Consider the following 27180-nt stretch of genomic DNA (forward strand, 5'->3'; position numbering starts at 1 on the left):
GTCTAGACAGACGAACACATCTAGGGTTGATTTAAACTTTCCAATTCACCTAACCTGCATGTCTTTGGAAAGAAGCCAGAGCACCTGCAGGGAATCCAAGCAAACTTCACACAGAACGGCCCAGCGAGAAACAATCCCACAATCTTCTTGCTGTGAGACAGCAGTGCTAACCACTAAGCCACCATGCAGCCTTGCTTAAACTTAGGCCATGCGAAACAATATGGCCACACCCTTGAAAGTGACGTCACATGCGTAGGTCCAGTTGCTGTGTGAAAGCAGCCAAGTGCAACACTGTAACATTTCAGTTTGGATCCAAAGAAATGTTGTAAAAGTCTGATTTTGATGAAAATCCTCACAACAGAAATGAAACATAACTCAAGTATGTGGGTGTGTCTCACTGCGTATTTGCATGCCTGTGTGTTTAGGTGTCTCCGAAGGTTCTTTTCCAGAAATTCCCACTCTTGCCTGTACCTCTGTGGTAGCTGCTTTCTTCTGGTTTTTGCTCACACTCCTCATACGGAAACTGAAACAAGTGAGTGCAAAGAAGTGACAATGGATTTCTAAAGCTAAATATCTCTACTCATTTCTACTCTCCTATTTTACTCTTCCTTTTTAGATATGAGGTCTATCAATAAAGTAACGGTCCTTTTTATTTTTTTCAAAAACTATATGGATTTCATTCATATGTTTTTACGTCAGACATGCTTGAACCCTCATGCGCATGTGTGTTTTTCCACGCCTGTCGGTGACGTCATTCGCCTGTGAGCACGCCTGGGGAAGGAGTGGTCCCCCCCATCGGATTTTCATTGTCTGGAAATGGCGGAATGAAAAGGACTTTTTTTCCATCAGAATTTTTTCAGAAGCTGTTAGAAAGTGGCACCTGGAAACCATTCAAAAAATTTAGCTGGCTTTCGGTGAAAATTTTACGGGCTTCACAGAGAATAAGGACTGTTTGGACAAGTTTGGACATGCCTATCACGGCTTTCAATGCTTACCAGTCCAGTAAGTATCAGAGAAATTGTGGAGAGCTGGGCATGTCCAAACTTGTCCTCTGACACACCGAAACGGAGGTGTTCCTTTGTCTCGCTTCCAAAGCGAATCGGTCTTTACACACGAAGCCTCCACGTGGCTTTCCATGACAAAATCTCTTGTTAAAAGTGAAATCTGCCGGAAAATGGCTGATGTCCAGCTCTTGTGATAACCAGAGAAAGAGCACAGGACGGTCTCGTATCCACAGAGCCATCCGTTTAGAAATGGTCTGGTGGCTTGTGCTGCGTCGTCGCAGCTTGGAGCGCGGCGCGCCGAGCGTCCTTAAAGGGATCCTTAAAGCTGTAATAACAGTCCTTATTCTCTGTGAAGCCCGTAAAATTTTCACTGAAAGCCAGATAAATTGTTCGAATGGTTTCCAGGTGCCAGTCTCTAACAGCTTCTGAAAAAATTCTGATGGAAAAAAGTCCTTTTCATTCCGCCATTTCCAGACAATGAAAATCCGACGAGGGGGCAGGACCACTCCTTCCCAAGGCATGCTCACAGGCGAATGACGTCACCGACAGGCGTGGAAAAACTCACGCATGCGCATGAGGGTTCAAGCATGTCTGACATAAAAACATATGAATGAAATCCATATAGTTTTTGAAAAAAATAAAAAGGACCATTACTTTATTGACAGACCTCGTATTTAGAATACCTTTGTATACTGGCATAGTTACATCTTAGAATTGGAATATAATATATATAAGATATACCTTACTTTTCATGTGATGCAGCTGATAATTGCAGCTTGTATTTATGATGCTGGAATTAATCAATTTTGGATGTATGAATCTGTTATATTTGCTTATTTTATCAAATATCTCCCATCTCTGAAGCCCAACTGTTCCAACACCAAGCCCGAGTACCTGTCAATCATTCTTGACACAGGAGAGGGACCAATAGAGCAGCAGTGTGATAGACTGCAGTACGATTCCAACCAATGGGAGTTCCCCAGGGAGCGGCTCAGAATTGGTACAGTCAAGCTGATTTATTTTTTTCTTCATGTTGTCTGTACAGTGAGGCAAATAAGTATTTGATACACTGTCAATTTTGCAAGTTTTCCCACCTATAAAGAATGGAGAGGTCTGTAATTTTTATCGTAGGTACACTTTAACTGAGAGACACGGAATCTAAAAATAAAATTCAGAAAAATCACATTGTATGATTTTTAAGTAATTAATTTGCATTTTATTGCATGAAATAAGTATTTGATCTCCTAACAACCACGAAGAATTCTGGTTAGTTGGTCTTTAAGAAGTCCTCCTATTCTGCACTCTTTACCTGTATTAATTGCACCTGTTTGAACTTGTTACCTGTATAAATGACACCTGTTCATACACTCAGTCAATCACACTCCAACCCATTCGCCATAGCCAAGACCAAAGAGCTGTCTATGGACACCAGGGACAAAATTGTAGGCATGCACATGGCTGGGATGGACTACAGGACAACAGGCAAGCAGCTTGGTAGAAGACAACAACTGCTGGGGCAATTATAAGAAAATGGAAGAAACACAAGATGACTGTCAATCTTCTTTGGTCTGGGGCTCCATGCAAGATCTCACTTTATGAGGTAAGAATGATTCTGAGAAAGCCCAGAACTACACGGGAGGACCTGGTCAATGACCTGAAGAGAGGTGGGACCACAGTCACAAAGATTACATTAGTAACACACTACACCACCATGGTTTAAAATCCTGCAGGGCAGCAAGGTCCCCATGCTCAAGCCAGCACATGTCCAGGCTCGTTTAAAGTTCACCAGTGACCATCTGGATGATCCAGAGGAGACATGGGAGAAGGTCATGTGGTCAGAGGAGACCAAAATAGAGCTTCTTGGTATCAACTCCACTCGATGTGTTTGGAGGATGAAAACAACCCCAAGAAAACCGTCCCAACCGTGAAGGACGGGGGTGGAAAGATCATTTTTTTGGGTGCTTTTCTGTAGAGGGGACAGGTCGACTGCACCGTATTGAAGAGAGGATGGATGAGGTCTTGTATCACCAGATTTTAGCAAACAACCTCATTCCCTCAGTAAGAGCATTAAAGATGGGTCATGGCTGGGTCTTCCAGCATGACAATGACCCGAAACATACAGCAGGACAACTAAGGAGTGGCTCTGTAAGAAGCATTTCAAGGTCCTGGAGTGGCCTAGCCAGTCTCCAGACCTGAACTCAATAGAAAATCTTTGGAGGGAGCTGAAATTCGAAACCTGAAAGATCTGTATGGAGGAGTGGACCAAAATCCCTACTGCAGTGTGCAAAATTGGTCAGGAACTACAGGAAACACCCGACCTCTGTAACTGCAAACAAAGGTTTCTGTACCAAATATTAAGGTCTGTTTTTGTAATATATCGAATACTTATTTCATGCAATAAAATGCAAATCCATTATTACATCCTCCAAGCACGTAATAAAATCACCTGCGTTTATTTGTCTGTCTGTCTGTTAGCAGGATTACGTCAAAACTACGCCACGGATTTTGATGAAATTTTCAACACAGATACATATTAGGCTATGGAAGACTCCATTAAAATTTGGAGGTGATATGGATCCATATCCGGATTCTGGATCAAGTTTCATTTTATATAGTCTTTGAATGATTACATCAAAACTACTTCACAGATTCTCACCAAATTTTCACCACAGATACATACTTAGGCCATGAAAGACTGCATTAAATTTTGGAGGTGATCTGAATTCAAATTCTGGATCAAGATTTCACTTTATATATGCTTTGAAGGATTACATCAAAACGTCATGGATTTTTACAAAATTTTCAACACAGATCCAAATTAGGCCAAGGAAGACTCCATTAAAGTTTGGAGGTGATCTGGATCCAGATCTGGGTTCTGGATCAAGTTTCATTTTATATAGTCTTTGAAGGATTAGATCAAAACTACTTAACGGATTCTCACCAAATCCAGTTCCGGATTTTGGATCAAGATTTCGCTTTATAGACGCTTTGAAGGATTACGTCAAAACTACTTTGCGGATTCTGACCAAAGTTGTACCACAGATAGATATTAGGGCATGAAGGCTCCACTGAATTTTGGAGGTGATTCGGATCCGGATTCTGGATCAAGATTCCCTTAAAATAGGCTTTGAAGGATTACGTCAAAACTACTTTACGGATTCTCACCATATTTTCACCATGGATTTTTCACCAGTCTTCCATTAGGCCATGAAAGACTCCATTAAATGTTGGAGGTGATCTGGATATGAATACATCAAAAATACTTCACGGAATCTCACCAAATACGCACCACAGATAGATATTAGGGCATAGAAGACTCCATTAAATTTTGGAGGTAATCCGGCTCCGGAGTAGCGGATGTCAGAAATCTCTGATTGCTCTTGTTTAAAAATCATACAATCTGATTTTCTGAAATTTTTCTTTAGATTCTGTCTCTCACAGCTGAAGTTTACCTACGATAAAAATTAGAGACCTCTCCATTCTTTGTAGGTGAGAAAACTTGTCAAATCGACAGCCGAGACAAACAATGACCTTAATAGCAACAGTAAGTGTGACAAAACCATACTGAAGGCCAAAGGTCATGCAAACTTTAGAAAAAAAATATGGCTTCATATTTGTGTTTAGGAGTAACTATAAAAGAATCTTGATGAGCTAATTCCTCAAAATCACCTCAATGAGTTTGAGCTTTCAAGGTCACCCAGACGTTTGGTCCATGCTTGTATCACAGCGATACAGTTAGCATGGCTATTTGAAGAAACTGGCTACAGATACTCCAGTGGTTCCTATTAAATTCTAATATGAAACAATGTGTGTGTTTTTGTGTGTATTAGAGATGTAAATCTGTGTGAGGAGTGAAACAAACACAGTGAGCTAAAGTGAATGAATGTAAGAAGTCAAGAGAGCCACACTGACAGCCAGACATACAAAGATTTATTTTTCTTTATACTAATAGCCAAGTGGCCTCTGTGTGCGTGCGTGTGTATAGCTTCGATCATACAGAAACTGGGGAGTTGATAGGACTAATATTTTTGGAGAGCACAACCCAACCTTGAAGTCAAAGGAATTGTCAGTAGACCTCCAAGACAGGACTGACTCGAGGCACAAATCTGGGGAAGGGCACAGAAACATTTCTGCTGCTTTGAAGGTCCCAATGAGCACAGGGGCCTCCATCATCCATAAATGAAGTTCTTCCTAGAGCTGGTCACCCGTCTGAACTGAGCGCTCAGGGGAGACGGGCCTTAGTCAGGGAGGTGACCAAAAACCAGATGGTCACTCTCTCAGAGCTCCAGCATTCCTGTGGAGCGAGGAGAACTTTCCAGAAGGACAACTATCTCTGCAGCAATCTGCCAATCAGGTCTGTATGGTAGAGTGGCCAGACGAAAGCCACTCCTTAGTAAAAGGCACATTGCAGCCTGCTTGGAGTTTGCCAAAAGGCACCTGAAGGATAATAATACATTTGCAATAATAATAATAATAAAAACAACTTTTTTCATGTTGTCTTTATGGGGTGTTGTGAGTAGAATTTAGGGGAATAAAATGACTTTACTCCAGTTTAGAATAAGGCTGTAACATAACAAAACATTGAAAACGTGAAGCACTGTGAATACTTTCTGGATCCACTGTAAGTGGGATATAAAACACACATCCATATGACATGACAGTCTGAAGGTATTTGTGACTGTGACTTTCTCACAGGACTTATCATGTTATTATGAGGAGTGGCTCTCATTCCATTAATCAGACGTCATGTCTGTGTTGTCTGTGGTGAGCTAATCGACTCCAGCTTAGGGTGTGTGAACTTGTTTACTGACACTAATCAGCTGCTGCTGTCATTAGGGTCTAATTCAGAATGAGCGAGATGGAATGTTGATGGAGTCTTCTCTCATCAACATCCCGTCCCCAGGATGGATGATAATAGTCATTAATAAAGCGAGGTCATTAAACACAAAAATACACATTCTCCCTCCTCCACTTTCCCAGGGAAACCTTTGGGTTGCGGCGCCTTTGGCAAGGTCATGCAGGCCACAGCATTTGCTATCGATGGCGCCACCAGCTGCAGCACTGTGGCTGTGAAGATGCTCAAAGGTGCTAAATCAAATTATCCCTAAATATCCACAGGTGTTGTTGGACATGGTGCTTGTATCTAAGTACAGTTGTGTGTGTTTATTTTGTACTGCACGCTTTTTCCCACCAGATGGAGCTACAGCCAGCGAGTACAAAGCTCTAATGACTGAATTGAAGATCCTCAACCACATTGGGCACCACCTGAATGTAGTCAACCTGCTGGGAGCCTGTACCAAAGCAGGAGGTCAGTGTGCAGCCAGTCGCTGGGAAAAGATGGTCGCGAAGGAATCAGCTTCAGGACTTAGAAGTGTGTTGTCACCTTGCACTTGACCTCATTCAGTGAAAACAATGATAGTTTCAACAAGGACAAATGGGTAGTTTTGTTGAGAAAAGATAGCAGACAACTGGCCAGCCTCAGCTGATGACAAAAACATGACAAATTGTTGAAATAATGGAATCCCTTCTTCACTGTGTTGTAAAATTTAACACAATTTCTCCATCGTTTCATATTACTGTTGTCAATTACAATAAGTATTCTACAGTTGTCCATGGGTCTCAACATTTGCGCCTCCATTTAAGCTTCACATTGATGATTACAAAGGACTTCAAACATTCCAAGATATTTGTTGAACACCAATGAAAAGGGAGCACCTATGCACCTAGGGAGCACCTGCGGGGTCCCTCAAGACTGCATTCTTAGCTCCCTTTTTCATATTAGGGCCTATTCTCCAAATATGAAATTGTATTGTTAATAAGATATTGTTAATGAGATTATTATGAATTTCTTTCACTGCCATGCAAATTTACTGGTCATTGAAATCAAATCAGATTTGTTTAAAAAACACTTTAAACTTGAGACACAATGCGCCATATATTTTGGACTGCATTTATATAGCGCTTTTCCATCTGCATCAGATGCTCAAAGCGCTTTACACATCAGTGCCTCACATTCACCCTGATGTGAGGCTGCTGCTATGCAAGGTACTCACTACACACCGGGAGCAACTATTAAGGACCTTGCCCAAGGGCCCTTAGTTATTTTCCGGTCAGGCTGGGATTTGAACCGATGATCCTCTGGTCTCAAGCCCAACGCTTATCCACTAGACCATCACCTCCCCTTGGGATCCCCAAGAAGTTGCTGGGCATTAAAACCAGCTGTTACACAGATACTGTGATTGCTGTATGGAGTGGGGACAGAAACACTGGCTCTTTCACAGTGAATACTGTTGTTCATCAAGTATGTGCTCTATTTCGTACACTGTTCCTACATGTACATTGGGTAGAGCTGTAGAAACCAGTGGTTTAGGTGCTGATGCTGTTATCTTTGCTGAATCAATAGATTGCCTGTTATCAGCATTTAAGAAGCTGATTGAAGAACCAGAGTGTCTGCACTTGCAATTTTCCTTAAGATCTAGGCTTTCAATTACTTCTGGATTTGGACATCAAAAGTGTATTTGTATGTAGCGAAAGTATCAAACTTGTGCAGTTGAGACATTATTTTATTACGACAGTGGAATTCATGTCTGTGGGTCCTCGGCCATTGAGACAGAGGTATCTGAGAAGAGCTTATGGAGTCATGAGGTCAATAGACAGGTGTATTTGGCAATGACAGTATCTTTGCTTGAGAAAAAAGGTCCAAGTCTTTGGAGTCCTGGTGCTTCCTGTCTTACTGTATGGTTGTGAGACTTTGTAAATGGTAAATGGACCTCATTTATATAGCGCTTTTCCATCTGCATCAGACACTCAAAGCCCTTTACAAATAATGCCTCACATTCACCCCGATGTGAGGGTGCTGCCATACAAGGCGCTCACTACACACCGGGAGCAATAGGGGATTAAAGGCCTTGCCAAGGGCCCTTAGTGATTTTCCAGTCAGGCGGGGATTTATGATCTTTATGATTTATGATCTTCTGGACTCAAGCCCAACACCTTAACCACTAGACTATCACCTCCACCACCTTGGATGCTTACCGGCAGAGGTTGACAAAGTCACTGTCAAGTCATCAGTTTGCAAGTCCCACGTCAAGTCTCAAGTCAGCTTGCAAACAATTGGTGTCATTATGACTTGAGACTTGACTTGGGACTTGCTGATTCATGACTTAAGATTGACTTGATGGTGACTTCATCCCACCTCTGCTTACCGGTGACCTAAAGCGACAACTACATGTGTTTGGTACTTGGTCTCTTTGGCAGATCCTTGGGTACTGCTGGAATGACTTTGCGTCAAACAAACAGTTACTTACAGAGACTCAGAATAGGAGCATCACCATGGCCACCATGTGGCACGTTTCTCTAAAAATGATCATCCAGCACAGTGTTGAGGACCCCAGTGTGTAGACAAGACCAAGGGGATGTCCACGTTTCACGTGGCTGTGACAGACAGATGTCACAGCCTTCGACCTTCAAGAAGTAAAGATGTGTCAGTTGTCTGCCAGGATGGTTGCTATCCAGGATCCAGGCAGTTCTGTGGTGTGATGGATGTGGTGATTTATGGCACCAATGCATGCTTCCGAACCTAGATCTATTTGAACAGATCGCACATGTGCACATTCATCTTTTTTGCATCATTGTTAAAAAAAACAAAAATTAGTTTTGGTTATAATGATTATAAAATGGCACCTCTTTAAATTACTTGCAGAATACAAAAGCATATTTGTAACTAATCAGCATATGCGTAATTATTAGACTTATCACCATGTGTTTAATTTGATACATTTTAAATGTTATTGCATGCATGTTTATTTGTGTGCATGTCCTGTGAGCGCGTCACTGCACGTGTGTGTACCCCACATTTGTCCCATTTGTAAGATTTTCTGTGTGTGCAGGGCCGCTGATGGTCATCGTTGAGTACTGTCGCTATGGAAATTTATCTACTTTCCTAAAGAACAACAGAGAAATATTCATGCAAGACCGGGTGAGCTCAGCCACCTCACAGCTTCCTTCCTTTCACACCTACAAATATTCTCAAAGATGTTGTCATGTCATGGTGGCCTTTATTTTTTTTCACACACATTTACAGTCATGCATTTAGCCTGTGTGCCTCACATACCATGTGTATTTGTTGAAATGTTCCACATACAGCTTTCTGTGCAAAACCAAAGTGACACCTTTATGCTATTACAAAACCAGGCACACAAAAACTCAACTTCTGCAATGTGAAGCGGAGAAGATATCTGGTTCAAAGAAAGACATCAAGTTCCTGAATTTTTCAACAACTGTCACGAAACAAGGCCTGAAAGTTCATCTGCTCAGTCCCCAAATGTTGGTTTACTCTGTATCACATGCAGTGTGTTAATCAAAAGAACCATTAAAGAAAGATTTCAAACTAACATTTTTTTCAGACAATAAGTCGCACTAGAGTATTACTTACATCTGTCCAAAAATGCATCGTGAAGAAGAAAAATATATTAAGTCACACCGGCCTATATGCTGCGTTTACTTTTGAAACGTGGTGCTACCAATTCATGCAAGAAGTAAAATTAATTTTATCTGTGCATTATTTAGGGCAGCACAGTTGCTTGGTGGTTAGCACTGTTGCCTCACAGCAAGAAAGTCATGAGATCAATTCCCACCTGTGGAGTTTACATGTTCTCCCCATGTTTGCATGGGTTCCCTTTGGGTGTTCCAGCTTCCTCCTACATCCAAAGACATACAGGACATGGGGGGGGGGGGGGGGGTCTTGGTCCCGCCCCTTGTCTGGGGGACGGATCTCCCCCTCGTTGGCTCGGTGGTCACTGCCCGGGCTTGGTGTTCAGTCGTGCTGGCTCCTTGTACCCACCACTGCTCGCTCCTCCCTTAGGGGGCCGTTGCCCGGGTGGTGCCATTCTGGGGTGCCCCCTTTTGTGTGCCTATGCCGGCACACTGTGTGCTTCCCCTTGTGTGTGAAGTTGCTTCCTGTGCCTCCAAGAGGGGGAGTTAGGGATGGGTATTGATAAGATTTTATCTATATTGATGCCATTATCGATTCCGCTTATCAATCCGATTCCTTATCGATTCCCTTATGAATTATGAAACCCCTTGTGAATTTTCTGTGTACTAAAAGTAGGCTTTACAGGTTTTCTATGTCAACAACATATTAAATTGATCTCTGGACATAAATAAAATTAAATAAAATCTGTAGTTTTTGTCAAAAGCATTTCTTTTCAGACATTTTGGCATGAATGTCTCTCTGTACCTCTGAGCTGAGCTCAGCCAGCTGCTGCACGTCAGCGCAGGACATCTTGTTTTGGGAGGAAAAAACATTTTGATTGATTGCAGTTTATTTGTATTACAATGTTTGGAAAGAGGTGTCATTTGATTTAAATGGCGTTTCGCTTTAAATTTATTAATTCCGACTGGGCTCTATCGTTCTAACTTGACTCGGCAGAAAGCCGCACAGCGTTTGGAGCTGTGTGAACAGAACGGAGGAGTGACTCACTATTGACATATTCAGAGATGAAAGTGGTGAAAAACAGAGCAGCATCCATTTTGGTGAGAAAAAAAAACAACTTTATTCAAATTCATTCCAGTAGTATTCTGCTCTTACTAGGATGCAGCAGTTTTCTAGCTTGACAGATGGTTCTGGAGGAAATCACTGAAGAAATTAACACATTGAAAATATGGTTTGACTGAAACAAATTGTCATTAAACTTAAATAAAACAGGAATGAAGTGGAGGTGTAAGAGTCACTAGGTGTTCACAGGAAACACTTATTTATTTCTATATGTATTTATTTATTTTCATTGTTAGATGGTTTTATCTTTTCTGTTGTTTTGTTTCATTAGGTTCTTTTTGTCTCTTTCTCTAAAATTGTATTGTAACATTATTAGTGTATTATTATTGACTATTATTGTCTATTATGTAGACTATTATTGTTGTTGCTATTATTAATATATGAATAAAAAAAAAAATGCAATTTGTCTCTTACGACAATGAACACTGAGCCATTAATTATACAGAAAACAAATCAAGACAAACGTGCTGATGCGAACAGCTTAATGCTAACTTTAACATTGAAAATGCCATAGACATGCTAACGCATTAGCATCAGTCCCGTTTTTAAGTTATAAAATACATCTATCTACTGTTTCAGAAGACCATAACAGGTCGGTTTATCATAAAAATATTAAATGCTACTCACAGACATATGCTCTTCTGGGTTTTAGCGGGGAAAAATTAGGATAAAGTGAAATAAAACAATGAATCCACGAATCAGTAGATCGAATCACTGCTTCGATTGGTTCAAGGTTCAAAGCAAAGCCACACTGCAGAAAAGTTGATTACAGACCCGCTGCAGGGTCTGTAATCAATTTAGAGAAATTATCATTTTCCTGACAAACACCCCCCAAAACAACAGCCACTCTGAAGGATTGATAAGGGAATCATTAAGCAAAAAGCTTATTGATGTCTGTGGATCGAATCATTTTTTTAACGATACCCGAAAGGAAACGGTTCTCGATACCCATCCCTAGGTGCAGTGTGGGGGTGCATTTTGGCTCCACCTAGGCCGTTTCCCTGGCGGTTAGATGTACATTTATAATGCAAACACCATGTTAGCAAGCAGAAGATAATGAGGCAACTAACTCTCTGGGGTCCAGGGGCATTTTCTAGGCTTTACCATACTTTCATAATTCTCATTTTAAGGAGCATTGTTTTTAGTATAATCACAATGTGTTGCATATCAAAACGTTCATAACAGTCTCAGCTTTCAGAAAATGTGTCACACATTTGACTGGACCACTGAGTGTAGAAATATTTTGGCTCTAAATCTGAGAAAAAAAAAAAAGAAATACATTTTTAGAAATGTCTTTAATCTTTATCTTCCTTTTTTCTTAGTTGTTGCTTAGGGAAGATAAAGAAGGTTTATTGAAAAAAAAATAATAAACCTTTGTTCATGTGAATGAAATGTTTTGGTTCTAGAAAGGGGTTCACCAAAGTCATTGGCTTACAAAAATAGTAATATATGAAGAAAATTGTATAGCAATGTCAGATAAATGTAAAATAACATCACTCACCATTTCCAGTTAGATGTTTTCTGTTTCCCTCTCCCTGTCTGGGTCAGGGGAGAGTTATTGCCCCAAGTGGAGTTTAAGTATCTCAGGATCTTGTTCATGTGTGGGAGTAATTGGAGCATGAGATCGATAGACGGACTGGGACTATGTCTGTTGTTTTATGAATGCTGTACCAGAACTTTGTGGTGAAGAAAGAGCTGAGCCAAAAGGCAAGACTCAATTTACGTATGCTCATATCCTCATCTGTGGTCATGAACTTTGGCTAATGACAAAGAATAATGCCGTGGATACAAGTGGCAGGAATAAGATTCCTCCGTCAGGTATCTGGGCTGAACTTGACCATCTGGGAGGAATTCAGAGTAGAGCCACTGCCTATTCACGTTGAAAAGAGCCACCTGAGGTGGTTCAGGCATCTGGTGAGAGTATGCCCATGGTTGTCTCCCTAGGGAAGTCTTCCAGGCATGTCCAACTGGGAGGAGGCCTCGGGGAAGACCCAGAACATGTTGGCAGGATTATGTTTCCCTTGGTGGTTTAGGAAAGCCTTGGGATCCTCCAGGAAGTGTTAGAGGGCTTGAGTGAGGGAAGTGTGCGATGAGCTGCTTGTTCTACTGCTGCTTGGTGGCAGGATGTTATATGTCACTTCAGAAGTTATAGGACCTCCCAAACTAGAAAAAAAGGGACTTACAGTCCAGAAAACACAGTGATCAACCCTGTGCCAACAGGTTGAGTTAATCTTTGCAAATTTCTCACTCTCTCAGATCATTTTGGATGACCTTGGTTTGCTTTTATTGTCTCTCAGCTGACTGGAGGAAAGAACGGAGAGATTATGTCTTTGGGCTTCATGTCTGACACTCAGAACAGCATTAGGGACCAAAAAAAGAATGCCATTGGTAAGAGCTCAATAAAGTTTGTCCTGAGTTTGTATATTTTGATGAATTCACTATATCCTCCCTCTAGAACCCAAACCTACCTCCAACTTTCTGTTATTCCTGGAGGATCTCATCTCCTTCAGCTTCCAGTCGGCACGAGGAATGGAGTTTCTGGCCTCTCGCAAGGTCTGTTACCTTCTGTGTTCACTGGTGTGAATGTATACACAAGTGTTGCATATACGAGGGCTGTCAATAAAGTATAGGTCCTTTTTATTTTTTTCAAAAACTATATGGATTTCATTCATATGTTTTTACGTCAGACATGCTTGAACCCTTGTGCGCATGCGTGAGTTTTTCCACGCCTGTCGGTGATGTCATTCGCCTGTGAGCACTCCTTGTGGGAGGAGTCGTCCAGCCCCTCGTCGGAATTCCTTTGTCTGAGAAGTTGCTGAGAGACTGGTGCTTTGTTTGATCAAAATTTTTTCTAAACCTGTGAGGCACATCGAAGTGGACACGGTTCAAAAAATTAAGCTGGTTTTCAGTGAAAATTTTAATGGCTGATGAGAGATTTTGAGGCAATACTGTCGCTTTAAGGACTTCCCACGGTGCGAGACGTTGCGCAGCGCTCTCAGGCGCCGTCATCAGCCTGTTTCAAGCTGAAAACCTCCACATTTCAGGCTCTATTGATCCAGGACGTCGTGAGAGAACAGAGAAGTTTCAGAAGAAGTCGGTTTCAGCATTTTATCCGGATATTCCACTGTTAAAGGAGATTTTTTTAATGAAAGACGTGCGGACGGGTCCGCGCGTCGGGACGCAGCCGGCGCGGTGCGGCGGCACAGGAAAAACACCTCCGTGTTGATAACCATTTGTAAAATCCAGGCGGCTTTTGATGGCTTTCAGTGGAGTGAGTATATGAGAAATTGTTTAACAGCTGGACATGTTCCAACTTGTCCTTATGGCTTCCAACAGAGGTGTTTTTCCTGTGGCGGAGCGTCGCAGCGGCTGCGAGCCGACGCTGCAATCCGTCCGCACGTCTTTCATTAAAAAAATCTCCTTTAACAGTGGAATATCCAGATAAAATGCTGAAACCGACTTCTTCTGAAACTTCTCTGTTCTCTCACGACGTCCTGGATCAATAGAGCCTGAAATGTGGAGGTTTTCAGCTTGAAACAGGCTGACGACGGCGCCTGAGAGCGCTGCACGACGTCTCGCACCGTGGGAAGTCCTTAAAGCCACAGTATCACCTCAAAATCTCTCATCGGCCATTAAAATTTTCACCGAAAACCAGCTTAATTTTTCGAACCGTGTCCACTTTGATGTGCCTCACAGGTTTAGAAAAAATTTTGATCAAACAAAGCACCAGTCTTTCAGCAACTTCTCAGACAAAGGAATTCCGACGAGGGGCTGGACGACTCCTCCCACAAGGAGTGCTCACAGGCGAATGACGTCACCGACAGACGTGGAAAAACTCACGCATGCGCACAAGGGTTCAAGCATGTCTGACGTAAAAACATATGAATGAAATCCATATAGTTTTTGAAAAAAATAAAAAAGGACCTATACTTTATTGACAGACCTCGTATTTCATTATGTATGTACCATGTGCCGCCTCACCAGTGTATCCACAGAGATCTGGCAGCCAGGAACATTCTACTGTCTGACAATAAGGTTGTGAAGATCTGTGACTTTGGCCTGGCCAGAGACATTTACAAAGACCCGGATTATGTTCGCAAAGGAGATGTGAGTATACACAAGAAAATCTGTAAGAAACTGAAACATCCAGCATGCAATACTTTTGTCCGCTTAATGTGGAAATGTCAAAAGAGAAAGGATAAGTTTGAGCAGTGTTGTTTTCTCTGAAATGTATGTTATTGTCACAGAAACACCCAGAACTATAAATAAGTTCCTTTAGCTTCTCCTATAGGGAGATGATGGTCTAGTGGCTTCAAATTGGTTATTGGTTGAGCTAATAGGATTAATAAATGGAATAGTTTTGACAGTGTTGAATACTTGGTCTCCAAAGTAAAGGTCAAACAAGGTCTACGTCTATTGAATTCTTGGCATGTGACATATGTTACCCCGTAATGTGATAATTAAGGATGACATGGTCCAAACTATTCCTTTTCAAAACCCTGTTAACTCACCTAGTTATTTGCATCACTTTTAGCCGAAATTGGAGCAACTTTAACTTTTGACCCCTGTACAAACCGAGACTGACCTTTGTCACCATTCTTGCTGTTTTTATCCCATATCTCCATAGAATTCAGTTACAGACCATCCAAATCATACCTTTTTGGAATCTTTATGATCAGGCAAATAATGTGGCATAGGTTTCAATATGATTGGAGCATCTTTTAATTTTGACTCCTGTGTAATTCTTCAATTGACCTCTACCTGAACACCAACTGAAAATTCAAGTGGCCAATCATTTTTTTTTTCTTTTCAAAAGAGGATTGTCTGAGGACTATTTCCGCCGAATTTCATGCTTTTATCACCATTTGCAGGATTCCGCTCTAAATATTCTCTTATCTGCTGCACTATGGGCAAGGTCCTAAATCCCCAAGTTGCTCCCAGTGTGTAGTGAGCAGCTTGCATGGCAGCACCCTGGCATCGGTGTGTGAATAGCTGAATGTGAGGCATAATTGTAAAGCACTTTGAGCTGCTGATGCAGATGGAAAAGCGCTATATAAATGCAGTCCATCTACTATTTCTCCGCTTTCTTTTACTTGGGGTTGCATATCCGAGATGGGACTGCATGTTGATTTGACACAAGCTTTTTATGCCAGTTGGCCTTCCTGACACAACGCCACATTACATGAAGAATGGGCAGGGGCAGGTGCGGGTTTTGAACTGGGAACCTTTTGCTTTGGAAACAAGCTCACTAACTGCTTAGCAACACTCTGTCCTGCACTACACCCGTAACTGAAAAGTACACTTTTTGTTATGTTACAGCTTTATTCCAAAATGGATTAAATTTATTTTTTCCCCTCAAAAATTCTACACACAATATCCCATATGACAATGTGAAATTTCCAAATTTATATAAAAAAAAAAAAAAAAACAACTAAGAAATCACATGTACAGAATTCACAGCCTTTGACATGAAGCTCAAAATTGAGCTCAGGTGCATCCTGTTTCCACTGATCATCCTTGAGATGTTTCTACAGCTTAACTCAGGGGTGGGCAATCATGTGCCATAAAGGGCAGAGACACTGCAGGTTTTCCGTGCAACCAGTCACCTCAGCAGGTGATTTCATTAATGATCAGGTGTTTATGTTCAGAGAAGAAGCTCATCAGCAACCCACCTGCTGAGGTGAATGGTTGCATGGAAAACCTGCAGTGTCTCGGCCCTCGATGCCCACCCCTGGCTTAACTGGAGTCCACCTGAGGTAAATTCAGCTGATTGGACATGATTTGCAAAGGCACACACCTGTCTACATATAATGTCCCACAGTTAGTGCATGTCAGAGCACAAACCAAGCATGAAGTCAAAGGAACTGTCTGTAGACCTCCAAGACAGGATTGTCTGGAGACACAAATCTGGGGAAGGATACAGAAACATTTGTGTTGCTTTGAAGGTCCCAATGAGCACACCGGGCTCCATCATCCGTAAATGGAAGACGTTCAGATCCACAAGGACTCTTCCTAGAGCTGGCTGCATGTTTATCTTATCTTTGTCACCTCTCTGACTAACCCAGTGATCACTCTGTCAGAGCTCCACCATTCCTCTGTGGAACCTTCCAGAAGCACAACCATCTCTGCAGCAATCCACCAATCAGGCGTGTATGGTAGAATGGCCAGATGGAAGCCACTCTTTCGTAAAAGCTCATGGCAGGCCATCTGGAGTTTGCTATAAGGCACCTGAAAATCTCTGACCATGAGAAACAAAATTCTCTGGTCCGATGAGACAAAGATTGAACTCTTTAGTGTGAATGCCAGGCATCATTTTTGTAGGAAACCAGGCACCATCCCTACAGTGAAGCATGGTGGTGGCAGCATCATGGTGTGGGCAGTAATGCCGGTAACGCGTTACTCTACTCTGACCACTTTTTTCAGTAATGAGTTAATCTAATGCGTTAATCTTTCCAAATCAGTAATCAGATTAAAGTTACTTCTCCAAGTCACTGTGCGTTACTATTATTTTTGCATTGTGGGTCGATAGCAGCATTAAACTTGGTCCGTGGGCAGGAGGTCGGGGTTCGACTGAACTGCCCACTTTAAGCGAGCTGTGAGCTTTTCATCCGCGGTTTTCTGCAGCAGCTATGACTCGTCCTCACCTCTTAAAGCACAACAGCACACCTGCACTGAGCTTTACAAAGACATTTTTATGCTTTTTTTCTCCTTTATTTAGAATTCTGAGTTGAGCCGCTCAGTATCTGCTCGTTAAAAACAGCTGATCCTCCGCGACGCGATAACAACTAACACTATTTTCCACTCAAATGCACCTAAACTCTCTTTCTGAGGACCACATGATGTGAAAACGCAATAAAACTTTCTTACCTGTAAATCTGGTCATGCTTTCTGCATAAATAAATGTTATCCATTCTTTGTGCTCAAACGCCAAAGCAGGTGCGAATCCAGATGGAATGGGGGCGTGGGGCAGGGATGTGCCACCCCCCCCCCCCCCCCCCCCCAGATTAAAGGTCCAGTTTTGAAGCCTTTTTTTTTACTACAACTACTAATACTACTTATAATAATAATAATTTCGACAAGTAAAATGTTTAGAGAGAATTTAAATGTTTAGAATTTAATAGTTACATTTATAAACAATGTAGGTTAGAAATTGCAAGTTTTACTGTTACAGTGCTGTCAGCAGTAAAATATGAGGTCAAGAAAGATGTCTTTATTTTACTTTTGCTAAAACAAGTATTTATTTTCATTGAAGTCAAGAAAGGGTGACTATAAAGTGAGTTTTGGCTAAACAAGTATCATTGTCATGTTAAGGTGGCAGAGGGTTGTTGTCGGCAGCTGGGGAAAGTAACTAAAAAAGTAACTAGTAATCTATCTTAGTTACTTTTACAATTGAGTAATCAGTAAAATAACTAAGTTACTGTTTCAAGGAGTAATCAGTAATTTGATTACTTTTTCAAAGTAACTGTGGCAGTACTGGCTGTGGGTATGTTTTTCACTGACAGGAACTGGGAGACTAGTCAGGATTGAGGGAAAGATGAATGCAGCAATGTACAGAGACATCCTGGATGAAAACTTGCTCCAGAGCACTCCTGACCTCAGACTGGGGCGATGGTTCATCTTTTAGCAGGACAGTGACCCTAAGCACAAAGTATTGAGCAAAGGGTGTGAATATGTACGTGATTTCTTAGTTTTTTATTTTTTAATAAATTTTTTTTTAAAAATCACATTACACATAAATCACATAAATAGAATTGTGAGAGGGGAAAAGTGAAAAGCTGTGAATATTTTCTGGATGCGCTGTACATGGTGAGGAGGTACAAATTGTACAAACATACAAGTATTTTGGCACAGCATTTGACTCGCAAATGAAATTCAGTGAGAACACAGACAGCATTGTCAAGCGAGCAAACCAAAGAGCTCACTTGCTGAGGAAACTCAGCTCTTTTATTGTCTGTAAAGAAATTTTATGTACCTTTTACCAAACCTTTGTTGACAGTCTTAACATTTTATTTTATATACTGGTTCTATGGATTATCTGAAGATGAAACATGTCTGAGGGTAATTCTTTAACTATGGGCACTATTGGCCTTGTAAATGTAATTTCCACCACACCATTGCCTTACAATATAAAGCGCCTTGGGGCAACTGTTTGTTGTGATTTGGCACTATATACATGCTCTGATGTTACTGTTTATCTCCATAGAAACTACCCAAACAATCTTTCATACAAACTGTTTAAAGGGACATTACAGTGTTGTGGTGGAAATTACGGCAATAGTGTGGGACAACTACATTTTGTTTAAAAAAATCACAACAGTTGTATGACATTGAATACCCCAATTATGTTTTGATTATTTTACTGATATTTTATTCAGAGATATTTTAAAACATTAGAAAAAACGTTTTTTACCATTCATTTTTAGCATTGAAGATCAAAAGTCTGGGTGTGGGACAAGCACAAAACGGCAATATTTGCATATAATGATGCTGAAAAAAGGTGAAAAAGTCATCATAGACTACTAGAACAAATTTCGTAACACACTTTCATTGTAAAGATAACTATAAAAGTGTGAAATTTCCCCTTTTTTTCTGTTTTTCATACAATATGATCAAAGGACATAAGTGCCCGTAGTCTAAGAATCACCCCTGAATGACATTGTCATGATATTCTCAAAGATCACTGGCATCCAACTTAATGACCTCTGGAGGCAAGTGGTCCAGAAAGCAAACAGAATATTGTGCCAACCTGCCCAATTTGCTTTATAATGAATTTGTAATTTGTGCCCTCAGGTCAGCATTATCATGTTCCAACACCAAAAATAAACAGTTATGCAAATTCTTTTATTCCTTCTGTCATAAGACTATTTAACGCTCAAAATGCGTTACATGAATAACTTACTCTGATCCTGTTCCTTGCATCCCAGCTGACCGAACGGTCCCCCCTAAAAATCGGTCCGCCCTGCCTTTACTGCACATGCGTCATTAGCCACGGATCACCCATTACCACCTCGTTACTGCTTCAAACTGCATTCCAGTCATCATCTATCTCAGCGACAGTTATCTGAAGCTTTTGTACAATCATTTCCACATAAATTCAGCATTATTTCATCATAAAAGACGGAAGAAGCAAAAAGAGCACCGCGGCTACATGAGCTGCTAGCTAATGCATTCAGTGCGCATTGGTCATTTCAAAGCGTCACAGTTTCACCTTGTTTCTGCTTAAAACTGACTTCTGAATGATTTAAGGATTTGTACCTTGTCATCTGATGGTTAATAATCCCATTAATCCATTTGATCGCTTTGGGTGAAAAGACTGTCTTAAGCCTCGGTCCCACCGAATAATGAAGGCTGAAGAAGGAGCCACACATGGGTGTGGGGTGATTATTTGAAGAATGACCCACGTTTTCATCTATCACGTATCCACTATGAAGGTGCCACTATGTGCCTCTCTGTACCCCGCATGTGCCACGTAGCAGCCTCTCGTGAGCCACGACCACCCGTCATTACAGCCTCGAATGGCTCGCATCAGCCACACTAAGCCACGTAGTGCCATGATAACGCCATGTTGGCGCACGTTTAGGCATGAGTTTGGTCCAAACCTCCAGCCCTCCCACACCTGGTCCCTTTAAAGTGTGGGTTTTCAATTCAGATTCACATCAGCATTTAAGACGAGCGTCTGAGGTCTGAAATGATGCATGCGCAGTGGAGGCAGGGCGGACCAATTTTTAGGGGAGGACCGTTCGGTCTGCGACACCGGTTTTACTGTGCTGATGTGTTGCTTGAATGTGGATGTTAGCTGCTGTATTTATTTAGTTTGTTGTTTTTGCAAACACTGAGCATTAAATAATACTCAACATATTTCCCTGAGATGGGTCTTTGGAAGCACTCAGTTTCTTCTTAATGCAGTTTTTAAACTCTGTACCTCTGCTGTGATTGGCTGAGCAGGCCCGTCTCCCTCTCAAGTGGATGTCTCCAGAGTCCATCTTTGACAAGGTGTTCACAACCCAGAGTGACGTCTGGTCCTACGGCATTCTACTGTGGGAGATCTTCTCTTTGGGTAAAATCCCTCTTGACACACTTGTTTTGAAGATCACCATTTTGGGTTTTTGGTCCTTAGGCCACATTTCCAGTACAAATTCACACAGCTTGTGGTATTACTAATAGGTCTCCTATCCAAGTAACCAGGAGCTTAGCTTCTGTGATCGGACAGGATCATTCATACACAGAACAGACTGCCTGGTTTTAAATATCACTACCTGGTTAAAATCTCTGAAAAATTAATTTCCTATACCCGCTTATTCCAATTAAGAGTCACGGAGGAGCTGAAGTCTATCCCAGTGGTCATCGGGCAAAAGGTGGGACACTTCCTGGCCAGGATGGGTGCTTTTCAGCAGGCCACATGTAGACAGAAAAACTCATTCACACCTACAGTGAAGTTAAAGTCTCCAGCTGACCTAAGCCGCATGTCTTTGGAAGTGGGAGGAAGCCAGACCACCTAGAGGGAACCAACACAAACTCACAGAAAGGACCCAGTGGAAAGTGATCCCAGCACCTTCTAGTTATGAGGTAACATGCTAACCACAAAGCCATGTGCCCCCTAACTGAAACATGGTGCTTAATAATAAAATCCATGATGTCCTGATTGTAACATCTTCATGTCAGTCAGTAGATAGATCCATGAAACGTCATCACAGGATGGGATTGTGTGTTTCTAATCTTCTAGTTTAGAACTGCCTTTGTTCTGCTGCAATATTCATATAAACTCCTGTTGTCCAACAGGAGCTTCGCCATATCCTGGTCTTCACATCAATGAGGAGTTCTGTCATAGGCTGAAGTCTGGAACAAGGATGCAAGCACCAGAGTACAGCACACCTGAGATGTGAGTTCTTATCAAATCATCCATAATTTATCTTTTGTGGAGAGTAAAAGTATCAGAATAGGATATAAATATGTTTTTGTCTCATTCCTTTACTCAAAGGAGTAAAAGAATGATTTGACGTGATTTTTCAGGATGTTACAGCATCAGTTGCTTATTATTCTGGATGCTTCTGTGAACTTCGTTTAGTTGGGTTCGGTTCTGGTGACTGATTTTACCAGCCCACCCAGCTCCCAATTAATCACTGCGCTAAAAATAGCATCAAGACATTGTATGTACATTTTCTAAGCCTGCTTATTACAGTTGAGGGTCATGGGAAGCTGGAGCCTGTCCCAGCAGTCAGTTGAGTGACAGGCTGCCAGGCCATCATAGGGCTGATACAGAGACAAACCTACAGCATGTCTTTGGAAGTGGGTGGAGGCTGGAGCACCCGGTGTCAACTCACGCAAACATGGGGAGAACATGTCAACTCCAAGCCCATTTGAAAGAAACACCCCCACCACCACCACCACAGCAACATACAAAGTAAGTGAATATGAACATTTTTTTTTTTTTTTGCTGGAATCCCAATGATCCACAACTACAATAAACTAAAATTACTGTAAAAATGGTAAATCTATGCTGAACTACAGTTGACTATAAATAGATTTGTTCTCATATTATTTACGTCTTTGTATACAATCCACCAATATTCACACAATACTGCAAGTTTTCATGACAACGTTGGAAGTGTGCTCTGTGTTAGCCGGGTCAAACCTCCACTTTCCCTCCCCATGGTGAAGTTGAGTGGGCAGTGTGTGTGTGTTTTCAGTGATTTTGCTGCACATTGATTAATTTTGATGCATTTCCCTGTAAACTGGCAAAAAAAGTCACTGCTTATTCTTGTGCTGCCATCAAGAATTACATCAGTAAATATTTGTGAGTCTGCTCCACAAGCACATGTGCACCAGCCATCACATTCCCATCAGTTTCAAGATGAACCTGTAGGTTTCAGATCATGAACTAATCATTTCGACCTTCACGTCAACCTTTGTCACTTATGAAATGCTTGTGCCTTATCTCTGTACTTCCCCTCCAAAATTCCAATCATGTTTTCTGGTGGATCATCATACTGCTGATAAGCTTTGGTTTTGTGGTACAGCCTCTGTGTTTTTACTCAGTGGATTATCAAACTTATTGGTGTGTCAGTGCTCACATTTCTTTTATCAGCTGTTTTTCTTGCTAAATGCATTCGTTTGTGTCCAACTGCAGTTACAGCATGATGCTGGCATGTTGGGAGGCCAAACCCTGTGACCGCCCCACCTTCTCGCAGCTGGTGGAGACTCTCGGAGACCTGCTCCAGGCAAGGGTGCAGCAGGTTAGGTTTGACGTACACCTCTGAGGAACCCCCTGCTGGGCGAGAGGCTTCTGCTTCATCAAGAGTATTTCAGAAACTGACAGATGTTGTTATTCTTAAACAGAAGGGGAAGGATTATATTCCGCTGGGATCCATCGTAAACGCACACAACAGTGCAGGAAACCCGATTGCAGTCACCAATCTGAGGTAAGAGGTGACAGCACAAAAACAAAAGCTTCTAATGAGACAGGTGCACAGACCAAAGTGCTGGGACATGTTATGAGCTAAATGAAACTCATTTTGGGAACAAGTCAGAATAGCAAACGGGCTGAGTAAGAAGAGAAATTCTCAACTTGTACTCATGTTGTGGATCTGAATCTCTCCAGTTATATGAGGGATGTGGCCTCCCTGCAGACTTTTGAGGAACCGAGCAGCCCCGATGTAAGGAAACTGCTTTTGCATCCACAAACACACAGATGAAATAAGACTGATTTTGGACTAAACAAACGCTATGTGCTCCAGAATGAGCAGAGCGACAGCGGCATGGTCCTGCCATCAGACGAGCTGAAACATCTGATGTGGAATAACAGCTCCAAAAACAACAAACTCAGCAGGTCGGAGATAAAACCACAGATTTGCTTTTATATAACAAAATCTTTAAATGAACAGTTAAAGATTAGTCAGCATGACAATCTGCATGTTTGTGTTTGCAGGATCTTGACCTTCTCAAAGCGCCAGGAAAGCCGGGAGCCCTTCATATGTAGTGACACCCCAGGTTGCTGTGACAACCAACCATCCATTCTCCCATGTGACTGCGAGTCTGATGAGGGGAGTTCTCCTCCTCCCGACTACAGCTCAGCTTTCCTCTACCCCTCATTCTAGCATTCTTTTTAACTGTGCACCAGGTGTATATTTTCTGCTCTGAAAAAAAGTGGTTTTAAAATCTGCAGCCAAGCAGTAAAAACAAAAAACACAAAGATCAATTGTCAAAGCTCACTGCACTAGAGGTTTTCAGTATCATCTTTCAATTCCACGCAAAACTCCTTCCACATAACAGCCAGAATTTTTGTATTTTAATACTGGAAGACTTGCTTTTCTATAAACTTGATGAAAAGATGGAGCTGTTAAATTAAAACCTTTCGGTGTGTGTGCTTGGCGGATGCTTGCACTTGAATACTAACGTTATTCACATGCACATATTCAGAATGAATTTTGCAGCTTGTGTTGGTACCTCATGTAGCGCTTTGTGATAACGACTTTTTTTTTTTTTTTAAATGACTGGTCCTCACACAGCCACCATATGCTGGACAGTTACTCATTTTATTATCTAATGGAAATATTTTATCTATTGGTATTTATTTTTCATGTTGTAATCATTCTATAGTTGAATCCCCCATTAAAGGTTTCTGTGCTTTAAAATGGAATTATTTCTATAGTAGTAATTTCATGTTGAACAAAGTTGGACAAACCAACAGGCAGCATTTATATTTTAAAATTGCAGTTTACTAAAATATTAGTTATTTGTTGTCGTGCGTGTGTTTTTAAGCAAATTCTGATTAAAAACGCAAACATTCCCACGTGGAAAAATAAAATTCCTACATGTATTCTGTATTCTCAATTCTTTATTAAAATACTGCTGTACACACAAATATTGCAAAATTTGAGACAATGAACACAAGAGGGGCATAACACTAAGATGGGGATTGTAGGCGTTTTGGACATTTTTTGGAGGGGGGGGGGTCACTGCTGTTATTGGAGTGTGTCTTGTGACTTGGAAGATGGTGATATGAACGTGACTTTGCTTAGGCCAAAGTCAGGACTTGGTGTTCATTTGTTGAGGGAATTCTAAAGCACCACATTCACCACTTGTGTGTCTGTTTATTTCACTAAAACAGGAAGTAGAACATGATCCAATAGATCCAGCTTCCAGAAGGAGTGTTGCCCTCAAGTGCAGACCGTCACAGCATATTAGAACAGTTTTGGTTCTTAATAAAAATAAAAGGCTCCAGCCAAGACACCATCCTTAATTATGGCTTGCGTAAGACACCATCTTAAAAAAAGCTGCTGAAAACAAAAGTGCACTCATATGCTGTGAATGGATTTGATATTCAAAGTGGAAGAGCAATTTTTAGTGCAGATTCAAATCGACAGCTGAATACGGAGTGGACTTAAGGGCAACATGTATTCCTGCACAGCATGATCTCCACAATGGCTTAACCCCCTAAAACCTCCATCTGAAGACGCTCCACCCACTCCAATGCAGCTCATCTATTTGACTGGAAAGGGTCATAGCCAATGACAGCCAAACACATTCAAACATTGGGCCCCTTCAACTGTCCGTCATCCTGAGAGAAATCCAAGCCATCAGAGTGCAAACAAGTCAGCACGGCTGCTCGTCTCCAGCACACTTATAGTTCATGATTTATATATATAAAAAAGCAAAAAAAAAAAGTTGGTTCCCTGTTCCTATTGTGCGTCACCCACATGCACTTCCCGTATCCCCCCCCCCCCCAAAAAATACCACCTCTGCTGGAATTGGTCCACAGAATAAAGACTTGAGGCAAAATTTAACTGCACCCTTCAATTTCTATCTTGGGGGGGCGTCACTTACTCAGAAGTGCAGAAAGGCTCACGTCCTCAGTGAGAAAAGGCTCAGTGAGAAAAGGTGCAAATCAAAGAGGGCAGATTAAGAGACCGAGAAAGGGGACACTGGAATTTGGTGGACGGGTGGAAAATAAGGACATTCCACAGAGAGGCAGTTGTGGCTCGACTTCAACAGAAGCCCCACCCACAGACCAGTCATTGCACAACCACACCACAATGATCCAACCTTAAACAGTTCATCTCACTCTAACGGCCACTTACCAAAGGCAGCTGCTGCATATCAGTAACTGCAGCAGAAAACACCCCTTCCTCAGAAACCATGTATTGACCCCTGCCCAGAAATTCATTTTTATATTTAAACAACCTGTTCTTACCACCCAAATGGTTTGTCCTTACTGAGGGGGAACAAACATCCAAGGCAACAGTGGGCCGGCCAATTTCAGTAGATGCCAGTCAGTCCAGGTGAACGCCTCCAGTGGTGTGTACCACCTCCTAGTGCATCAGGACAAAGGGGTGTGGTCTCCGGCCACACGAGATGCAGTCATTAGAAAGCTGGACTTTTTTTATTTTTTTTTATTCAAAGTTTGCTCTAGCATTCATGTGTGTGATTTTACCTCTCTGTACACCTGCAGACCACTCACACATTCATAAAAAATAACAAAAAAATAAAAAATTAAAATCTTAGTGCATCCTCCTCAGAAAAATAAACCAACTGTAAAAATAAACAATAAAAGCAGAAAAAAGTTGAAAACCACATGGTTCATTTTGTTCCCCAAAGCTAAAAAAAAGTTCATCATACTCCTTTTTGTCACAGCTTCTGTTTGTGTCATTTTTGTTTTGTCCTCAACTGTCAGCTGTGGGGTTTAGGGGGGGGGAAATACACTTTAGAAAAAGCCTTCCTGGCAGACAGGGTCAGTGTATGTGACTGAAGTTCAGCAAGCCCTGCCCAGCTGCCTCGCCATGCTGATGTCATGTCCAGCCTGGTCCACCCCTGTAGTGCAATAGTGTGCTCTGGGTCCAGCCAGTCCCATGCCGGGCCCAAAGTGGGCGCTACAGAGAGCCAGATGCAGCAGCCTGCAGCTCCTGGAAGGTACTGTCAAAACAACGCTTCAGGTCCGAGTAGGTCACCACCAGGACACTCTTCTCATCGCGAGACACCAAACTGATCTTCTCAGGAACACCTGCGTCCAGCTGTGCGAGCACAAACAGAAAACACACACACACCATATGACTTTATGGCTTTGTCCAGACTACCCATTCAAACAGGATTTAAAGCATATCTGATTCAAATCTGATGTCACTAGCTAACTGTCCAAATTATATATAAAGCAAGTGATAACATCAGATTTCTGCGTCTGCACTGTCATCCTTATCTATGGTCTAATCCACATCCGTTGCTATAGTAATGAAAGTCACGTGTAAAGAGTCACGCATCTGAATCTCCGAACGCTGCAATGACAGAGCTCTGACTCACAGAATGCAAGTCCCTTTGGCTGCTCCCTTGTTTGCACTCGGGGTCGCCACAGCAAATCCAAGGTGGATCTGCATGCTGAATTGGCACAGGTTTTACGATTGATGCCCTTCCTGACAACTCCACATTACATGGAGAAATGTGGCAGGGGTGGGATTTGAACCCGGAACATTCTGCACTGAAACCAAGCGCGTTAACCACTTGTCCACCACCCCTGACTCACAGAATATGTTTTAAAATCCAAGCTGGTGAGTTTATATGTATTTAAATCATTTATATTTTTAAGTTGCCCATCTCCCACCATGTGACTGTTGGGACAGGCTCCGGCACACC

The 27180-nt window shown here is 41.8% G+C and overlaps 2 protein-coding genes across 2 annotated transcripts in view; one reads left to right on the forward strand and one right to left on the reverse strand.

Moving 5' to 3' along the window:
• The window catches only part of flt1 (fms related receptor tyrosine kinase 1), a 199856-nt gene extending 175473 nt beyond the window's left edge, over positions 1-24383 (forward strand). The window contains exons 16-30 of the mRNA XM_034169045.1: positions 426-532; positions 1869-2004; positions 5985-6089; positions 6199-6312; positions 8894-8982; positions 12858-12948; positions 13016-13113; positions 14545-14667; positions 20506-20617; positions 21340-21439; positions 22688-22793; positions 22897-22979; positions 23159-23213; positions 23295-23386; positions 23486-24383. Of these exons, the coding sequence (XP_034024936.1) occupies positions 426-532; positions 1869-2004; positions 5985-6089; positions 6199-6312; positions 8894-8982; positions 12858-12948; positions 13016-13113; positions 14545-14667; positions 20506-20617; positions 21340-21439; positions 22688-22793; positions 22897-22979; positions 23159-23213; positions 23295-23386; positions 23486-23654 (1580 nt within the window). The 3' untranslated portion in view covers positions 23655-24383. The remainder of the gene's footprint in view (positions 1-425; positions 533-1868; positions 2005-5984; positions 6090-6198; positions 6313-8893; positions 8983-12857; positions 12949-13015; positions 13114-14544; positions 14668-20505; positions 20618-21339; positions 21440-22687; positions 22794-22896; positions 22980-23158; positions 23214-23294; positions 23387-23485) is intronic.
• Positions 24384-24634: 251 nt separating this feature from the next.
• pan3 (poly(A) specific ribonuclease subunit PAN3) overlaps positions 24635-27180 on the reverse strand; it is an 86781-nt gene continuing 84235 nt past the window's right edge. The window contains 1 exon segment of the mRNA XM_034169056.1: positions 24635-26567. Within this exon segment, the coding sequence (XP_034024947.1) occupies positions 26427-26567 (141 nt within the window). The 3' untranslated portion in view covers positions 24635-26426.

This window comes from Thalassophryne amazonica, chromosome 1 (genome assembly GCF_902500255.1).
Source record: "Thalassophryne amazonica chromosome 1, fThaAma1.1, whole genome shotgun sequence".
In the NCBI taxonomy this organism is placed as follows: domain Eukaryota; kingdom Metazoa; phylum Chordata; class Actinopteri; order Batrachoidiformes; family Batrachoididae; genus Thalassophryne; species Thalassophryne amazonica.